General features: G+C 44.1%; 1 protein-coding gene across 1 annotated transcript in view; it reads left to right on the top strand.

Moving 5' to 3' along the window:
* Window positions 1-230: 230 nt before the first annotated feature.
* The window catches only part of LOC106561680 (ETS domain-containing protein Elk-3), a 15,367-nt gene continuing 6,632 nt past the window's right edge, over window positions 231-8,965 (top strand). The window contains exons 1-3 of the mRNA XM_014125862.3: window positions 231-463; window positions 7,825-8,033; window positions 8,791-8,965. The exon at window positions 8,791-8,965 is cut by the window's right edge and continues 731 nt beyond it. Coding sequence (XP_013981337.1) covers window positions 7,827-8,033; window positions 8,791-8,965 — 382 coding nt within the window. The 5' untranslated portion in view covers window positions 231-463; window positions 7,825-7,826. The remainder of the gene's footprint in view (window positions 464-7,824; window positions 8,034-8,790) is intronic.

Here is an 8,965-nt window from a genome sequence, read left to right as displayed (position 1 = left end):
TGTTGAGTAAGTTGGAGAGTTACAATATTACCATGTGTGTTATAATCGAGAGCAACGTTGGCCATCGGCGCGTAGAGAGAGAGAGAGAGAAAGAGAGAGAGAGAGAGAGAGAGAGAGAGAGAGAGAGAGAGAGAGAGAGAGAGAGAGAGAGAGAGAGAGAGAGAGAGAGAGAGAGAGAGAGAGAGAGAGAGAGAGAGAGAGAGAGAGAGGGAGGAGGAAAGGCGTGTTTACATAGACGGCAAAACGCCTGGGGAATCGTAGGGAAGAGGAAGCCAGCCGGCTCTCTGTCTGCCTGCTCCAACTTCCTGCTCAGAAAGAGAAAAAGAAGCCAGGATCCTATTTCAGTCCAGCAGAGCCATGTAGCCAAGCTAGACGGCAGTCAGAATGGAAAAACAAGGGGTCATACAAATTTCATCATAAACTTTTTCAAGGAGTGGAAGGAAAGGCAAACAAGAGATCGCAGGTAATGTAAAAACAAGTAAATGTGTTTTTATGTTATGTTATTATGGTTTTTCATTGTTTCTTTGATAGTGAAAAGTCAACATGGATTTTGAAAGGTAGGTTGATGAATTAGTTAAACTGATCTCAATTATTGTAGATTATATGTGTGAGTAGACCACATGTGGACAGGTAGTTTTGTTTCTAGTCTATACCAAAATTCATAAATTCATAAAGCTAGATGTATTGTTGCTGTTTATTCACGTTTTACTGTAAACTCAGTGTAACAGAGGAATAGAATAGGATCTTTCAGCAAGAGAGTTTCTAGTTTGTCTGGTCTGGAGTAGACTATACAACATTTCTACGAGCTTCCGGTTTGCATCTGTCTGGTAGTGAAAACATCTTCAAACTTTGTCAGTGAGACAGAAAAATAAATACACAGTATTGGAGTGTGTCTATTTCAACTCTGTCTAATCTCCTGTGTGAATTATGTTTTAGTCATACTATTCTATTCAAAAGTAAGAGAATGAGACAGACAGTTACATAAATAGATAATAAAAAAGAAGTTGGGTATTATACAGAGCTACCTAGATTCAACTCAAAACACCGCTTGGGCTTTCTGAAGCTGGCCGTATGTAACGACTATGGGGTTCACTCGCAATCGGTGGTTGGATTTTCCAGCGAGCGACGGACTGTGAATGTGAACAGGAAGAGAGCAGATTTAGTCATGGTTAAGTTGTCTCCACACACAGCACCTAATCACATTAGGAGTTTCCGTTCCCCAAAACACTGGATGGCTTTGTGTGAACTCTGAATAACCAGGAAGATCATGGTTCATATTACAAAGGTGACAAATGTTTTCGCACAAAACTGTGTTTAAATGATTGCTGAGGTGACGTGGAAAGTTGAACTTAATTAAATCAAATCAAATCAAATTTTATTTGTCACATGCGTCGAATACAACAGGTGTAGACCTTACAGTGAAATGCTTACTTACAAGCCCCTAACCAACATTGCAGTTTTAAGAAAAAAACTAAAAAAATAACGAGATAAGAATAACAAGAAATTAAAGAGCAGCAGTAAATAACAATAGTGGGGTTATATACAGGGGGTACCAGTACAGAGTCAATGTGCGGGGGCACCGGTGTTGAGGTAATTATGTACATGTAGGTAGTTATTAAAGTGGCTATGCATAGATAATAACAGAGAGTGCCAGCAGCGTAGAAGGGGAGGGGGGGGGGGGGGGCAATGCAAATAATCTGGGCAGTCATTTAATTAGCTGTTCTTATGGCTTGGGGGTAGAAGCTATTTAGAAGCCTCTTGGACCTAGTCTTGGCGTTCTGGTACCGCTTTCCATGCGGTAGCAGAGAGAACACTCTATGACTAGGGTGGCTGGAGTCTTAGACAATTTTTAGGGTCTTCCTCTGACACCGCCTGGTATAAAGGACCTGGAAGGCAGGAAGCTTGGCCCCAGTGATGTACTGGGCTGTACGCACTACCCTCTGTATTGCCTTGCGGTTGGAGGCCGAGCAGTTGCCATACCAGGCAGGGATGCAACCCGTCAGGATGCTCTCGATGGTGCATCTGTAAAACCTTTTGAGGATCTGAGGACCCATGCCAAATCTTTTCAGTCTCCTGAGGGGGAATAGGCTTTGTCGTGCCCTCTTCACAACTGTCTTGGTGTGCTTGGACCATGTTAGTTTGTTGGTGATGTGGATGCCAAGGAACTTGAAGCTCTCAGCCTGATCCACTACAGCCCCGTCGTTTCTCTGTAGTCCACAATCATCTCCTTTGTCTTGATCACGTTGAGGGAGAAGTTGTTGTCCTTCCACCACACTGTCAGGTCTCTGACCTCCTCCCTATAGGCTGTCTCATCGTTGTCTGTGATCAGGCCTACCACTGTTGTGTCATCTGCAAACTTGATGATGGTGTTGGAGTCGTGCCTGGTCGTGCAGTCATGAGTGAACAGGGAGTACAGGAGGGGACTGAGCCCCTGAGGGGCCCCCGTGTTGAGGATCAGTGTGGCGGATGTGTTGTTACCTACTCTTACTACCTAGGGGTGGCCCATCAGGATGTCCAGGATCCAGTTGCAGAGGGAGGTGTTTGGTCCCAGGGTCCTTAGCTTAATGATGAGCTTTGAGGGCACTATGGTGTTGAATGCTGAGGAGTAGTCAATGAATAGCATTCTCACATAGGTGTTCCTTTTGTCCAGGTGTGAAAGGGCAGTGTGGAGTGCAATAGAGATTGCGTCATCTGTGGATTTGTTGGTGCGGTATGCAAATTGGAGTGGGTGTAGGGTTTCTGGGATAATTGTGTTGATGTGAGCCATGACGAGCTTTTCAAAGTATTTCATGGCTACAGAAGTGAGTGCTACGGGTCGGTAGTCATTTAGGCAAGTTACCTTAGTGTTCTTGGGCACAGAGACTATGGTGGTCTGCTTGAAACATGTTGGTATTATAGACTCAGACAGGGAGAGGTTGAAAATGTTAGTGAAGACACTTGCCAGTTGGTCAGCACATGCTCAGAGTACACGTCCTGGTAATCCATCTGGCCCTGCGGCCTTGTGAATGTTGACCTGTTTGAAGGTCTTACATCGGCGGCGGAGAGCGTGATCACACAGTCGTCCGGAACAGCTGATGCTCTCATGCATGTTTCAGTGTTACTTGCCTCGAAGAGAGCATAGAAGTCATTTAACTCGTCTGGTTGGCTCATGTCATTGGGAAGCTCTTGGCTGTGCTTCCCTTTGTAGTCTCTTAATAGTTTGCATCCCCTGCCACATCTGACGAGCGTCTGAGCCGGTGTAGTATGATTCAATCTTAGTCCTGTATTGATGCTTGCCTGTTTGATGGTTTGTCGGAGTGCAGCTTCCGGGTTTAGCTCAGTGCGAATGTTGCCTGTAACCCATGGTTTCTGGTTGGGGTATGTACGTACAGTCACTGTGGGGACGACGTCCTTGATTCTTCCAGGAAGAATCCCGGAACATATTCCAGTCTGTGCTAGCAAAACAGTCCTGTAGTTTTGCATCTGCTACTTCTGACCACTTTTTTTTATAGACCGAGTCACTGGTGCTTCCTGCTTTAATTTTTGCTTGTAAGCAGGAATCAGGAGGATAGAATTGTGGTCAGATTTGCCAAATGGAGGGTGAGGGAGAGCTTTGTACGCGTCTCTGTGTGTGGAGTAAAGGTGTTGTAGAATTTGTTTTCCCTCTGGTTGCACATTTAACATGCTGATAGAAATGATGTAAAGCTGATTTAAGTTTCCCTGCATTAAAGTCCCCCGGCCACTAGGAACCCTAAACATAGAATGCCCTCTTAAAGTAGTCATTTGTTTTGTCCTAGTATATGTCCAAGGGGTGGAGTGTGAGAGGGACAGTTTCACTTGATCCCATGACCCAGGCAGGCAGTGAGTCGGAAGTGGAACAGGATTGGGGAAATGCGCCCCATAGTGTTGGATCCCCCCTCTCCCTACCAATGTGTCCTTGACAGTAGAATAGGAGGAAGTCCTGACTTTGACAGTTTTGTGGTTTGACATAACAGATAGAAAACTCTAGGGATACTTTGTGCCGGAAATGTGTTCTGACGATGTGTGTGTATGTTTGTGTGTATGTGTCTAGGTGTGTACGTGTGTGTGTGTGTACTACGTAAGCATGTGTCCGTACGCGTGTGTGTGTCCGTACGCGTGTGTGTGTCCGTACGCGCGCGCGCGTGTGTGTGTGTGTGTGTGTGTGTGTGTGTGTAGGTTTGATAATGCATTCATTGATCAGGGTCAATAATATTTCACTTTCCTCATCAGAACACCGATCATTGAGTTTGTCTCATATTAAACCAGAACCAGAGAACAGTTTCCCAGGTTATTCCCTATGAAGTGCATTACTTTAGACAAGACTATTCCCTATGAAGTGCACTACTTTAGACAAGACTATTCCCTATGAAGTGCACTACTTTAGACAAGACTATTCCCTATGAAGTGCACTACTTTAGACAAGACTATTCCCTATGAAGTGCACTACTTTAGACAAGACAACTCCCTATGAAGTGCACTACTTTAGACAAGACTATTCCCTATGAAGTGCACTACTTTAGACAAGACTATTCCCTATGAAGTGCACTACTTTAGACAAGACTATTCCCTATGAAGTGCACTACTTTAGACAAGACTATTCCCTATGAAGTGCACTACTTTAGACAAGACTATTCCCTATGAAGTGCACTACTTTAGACAAGACTATTCCCTATGAAGTGCACTACTTTAGACAAGACTACTCCCTATGAAGTGTACTACTTTAGACAAGACTATTCCCTATGAAGTGCACTACTTTAGACAAGACTACTCCCTATGAAGTGCACTACTTTAGACAAGACTATTCCCTATGAAGTGCACTACTTTAGACAAGACTATTCCCTATGAAGTGCACTACTTTAGACAAGACTATTCCCTATGAAGTGCACTACTTTAGACAAGACTATTCCCTATGAAGTGCACTACTGTAGACAAGACTATTCCCTATGAAGTGCACTACTTTAGATAAGACTATTCCCTATGAAGTGCACTACTTTAGACAAGACTATTCCATATGAAGACCACTACTTTAGACAAGACTATTCCCTATGAAGTGCACTACTTTAGACAAGACTACTCTCTATGAAGTGCACTACTTTAGACAAGACTACTCCCTATGAAGTGCACTACTTTAGACAAGACTATTCCCTATGAAGTGCACTACTTTAGACAAGACTATTCCCTATGAAGTGCACTACTTTAGACAAGACTATTCTCTATGAAGTGCACTACTTTAGACAAGACTATTCCCTATGAAGTGCACTACTTTAGACAAGACTATTCCCTATGAAGTGCACTACTTTAGACAAGACTATTCCCTATGAAGTGCACTACTTTAGACAAGACTACTCCCTATGAAGTGCACTACTTTAGACAAGACTATTCTCTATGAAGTGCACTACTTTAGACAAGACTATTCTCTATGAAGTGTACTACTTTAGACAAGACTAGTCAGCCTGTGTGCTAGCGTGTAGACTGTGATTAACCAGGCAGACAGGAACTCATAGGACTGCACATTCCTCCATTAAACGACAAAACCCACCCTGGTCGCTCCTCCCCGTCTTCCCCTCTCTCGCTCTCCCTCTCGGCCCGTCATACTTCCTGTAGCCTCAGCCAGGTTGGACCGCAGCATACTTCTGGCTTGAGCTGTTGTTCCTACTTTACCCCCCCCCCCCCCCCCCATCTCCTCTGTTACTTTACATTACACATACTAGTCTGCACTGTTCTATTTCACACTGTGACTTGTCTTCACACGTCACAGTGTAGGCTACTACAGCTACTACAGCAACAGGCTAGGAACAGCCCAGGGTCACCCTCCGGCGGCTGGCCTATTGTCCATCCTCCAGCCTGCTCCTGGACAGTACAACAACCCTGGTTCAGTGATGGAAAAAGTGCCCAATTTTCACACTAGAGTAAAAGTGAAGATACCGTAATAGAAAATAACTAATGTAAAAGTGAAAGTCACCCAGTAAAATACTACTTGAGTAAAAGTTTAAAAGTATTTGGTTTTAAATATACTTAAGTATCAAAAGTAAATGTAATTGCTCAAATATTAAAGTATAAATCATTTCAAATTCCTTATATTAAGCAAACCAGATGGCACGATTTTCTTGTTTTTTAATTTTATTTATGGATAGCCAGCGGCACACCCAGGCATCATTTATAAACAAAATATTTGTGTTCAGTGAGTCTGACAGATCAGAGGCAGTAGGGATGACCAGGGATGTTCTCTGTTTAGTGAGTCCTCCAGATCAGAGGTAGTAGGGACGACCAGGGATAATCTCTGTTTAGTGAGTCCTCCAGATCAGAGGTAGTAGGGATGACCGGGGATGTTCTCTGTTTAGTGAGTCCTCCAGATCAGAGGTTGTAGGGACGACCGGGGATGTTCTCTGTTTAGTGAGTCCTCCAGATCAGAGGCAGTAGGGATGACCGGGGATGTTCTCTGTTTAGTGAGTCCTCCAGATCAGAGGCAGTAGGGATGACCGGGGATGTTCTCTGTTTAGTGAGTCCTCCAGATCAGAGGCAGTAGGGATGACCAGGGATGTTCTCTGTTTAGTGAGTCCTCCAGATCAGAGGCAGTAGGGATGACCAGGGATGTTCTCTGTTTAGTGAGTCCTCCAGATCAGAGGCAGTAGGGATGACCAGGGATGTTCTCTGTTTAGTGAGTCCTCCAGATCAGAGGCAGTAGGGACAACCAGGGATGTTCTCTGTTTAGTGAGTCCTCCAGATCAGAGGCAGTAGGGATGACCAGGGATGTTCTCTGTTTAGTGAGTCCACCAGATCAGAGGCAGTAGGGACGACCAGGGATGTTCTCTGTTTAGTGAGTCCTCCAGATCAGAGGCAGTAGGGATGACCAGGGATGTTCTCTGTTTAGTGAGTCCTCCAGATCAGAGGCAGTAGGGACGACCAGGGATGTTCTCTGTTTAGTGAGTCCTCCAGATCAGAGGCAGTAGGGATGACCAGGGATGTTCTCTGTTTAGTGAGTCCTCCAGATCAGAGGCAGTAGGGACGACCAGGGATGTTCTCTGTTTAGTGAGTCCTCCAGATCAGAGGCAGTAGGGATGACCAGGGATGTTCTCTGTTTAGTGAGTCCTCCAGATCAGAGGCAGTAGGGATGACCAGGGATGTTCTCTGTTTAGTGAGTCCTCCAGATCAGAGGCAGTAGGGACGACCAGGGATGTTCTCTGTTTAGTGAGTCCTCCAGATCAGAGGCAGTAGGGATGACCAGGGATGTTCTCTGTTTAGTGAGTCCTCCAGATCAGAGGCAGTAGGGATGACCAGGGATGTTCTCTGTTTAGTGAGTCCTCCAGATCAGAGGCAGTAGGGACGACCAGGGATGTTCTCTGTTTAGTGAGTCCTCCAGATCAGAGGCAGTAGGGATGACCAGGGATGTTCTCTGTTTAGTGAGTCCACCAGATCAGAGGCAGTAGGGATGACCAGGGATGTTCTCTGTTTAGTGAGTCCTCCAGATCAGAGGCAGTAGGGATGACCAGGGATGTTCTCTGTTTAGTGAGTCCTCCAGATCAGAGGCAGTAGAGATGACCAGGGATGTTCTCTTGATAAGTGTGTGAATTAGACCATGTTCCTGTCCTGCTAAGCATTGAAAATGCAACCAGTACGTCTGGGTGTCAGGGAAAATGTTTGGAGTAAAAAGTACAATAATTTCTTTAGGAATCTAGTGAAGTAAAAGTTTTCAAAAATATAAATAGTAAAGTATAGACACAAAAATAAACTAGTTAAGTAGTACTTTAAATTGTTTTTACTTCTGTACTTTACACCACTGCACTGGTTCCATGTTGATGCCATCAATGGTCTATGACCCTCTAGGTATGGACAGTGCTATCACGCTGTGGCAGTTCCTGTTACAGCTGTTATTGGACCAGAGTCACAAGCACCTGATCTGCTGGACGTCCACTGAAGGGGAGTTTAAACTGCTCAAGTCAGAGGAGGTGGCCAAGCTGTGGGGGCTCCGCAAGAACAAAACCAACATGAACTACGACAAGCTGAGCAGAGCTCTGAGATACTACTATGACAAGGTACTACATTTACACTACACAAACAGTAAACTAAACACTACTACCACAATGTACAATTACTCACCCAGACATACTACTACAAATAAATGAGACTAATATGAACTACGACAAGCTGAGCTCTGAGATACTACTATATGACAAGGTACAGCCCTCTTGTTTGTTTGACATTTGGTTTTGATGTCACTTCACTCAAGGTACAGCCCTCTTGTTTGTTTGACATTTGGTTTTGATGTCACTTCACTCAAGGTACAGCCCTCTTGTATTAGAATACTCCCAACCACAGTTATTTCTGCACTGTTTATTTGACATTTCGGTCGATGTGACATTTCATGGTAACTTCATGCTGTTTATTGTTCTTCTTTTTCAACCCGAAGATCCCCACTGGCAGATAGTTCCACTTCCTCTTGTTTCACCTAACAAACAGCATAGCCCAGAGACGATGATGCATCACATACCCACACACTGTAGAATTTCAGACATTTTGTTATCATTTTAGATGGCTTTGGTAGCAATTTTTTTTTTTTCTATGAATGAAATGTTGAAATCAAAATGGTTGCGTCAACACTGATAATTTAGAGTTCTGTTATTTACTGACAATAGAAAATGAACATGTATGTGGTCTTCTTATCAGCTCATAAATGTGTATTAAATATTTTGTCTGTAATTATATATATGAATAAAATATTAGGGAATTCACAAAAACATTTTTCGGTTCAACCTGCACACTAATCTCAATATGATGTTCTATGTGCCCCAGAACATTATCAAGAAGGTGATCGGACAGAAGTTTGTCTACAAGTTTGTCTCATTCCCGGAAATATTAAAGATGGACCCAGCAGCAGTGGAGATGGGCTTGGCTTCTGGCCGGGTTACGCTCCACGAGGACCAGGACATCCAGGACCTGGATGTAGAGGAGGAGGAGGAAGAGGAGG

This window comes from Salmo salar, chromosome 10 (genome assembly GCF_965601325.2).
Source record: "Salmo salar chromosome 10, fSalSal1, whole genome shotgun sequence".
Taxonomy (NCBI): Eukaryota; Metazoa; Chordata; class Actinopteri; order Salmoniformes; family Salmonidae; genus Salmo; species Salmo salar.
The sequence above is the reverse complement of the archived record's forward strand: the minus strand, read 5'-3'. Positions and strand labels throughout refer to the sequence as shown.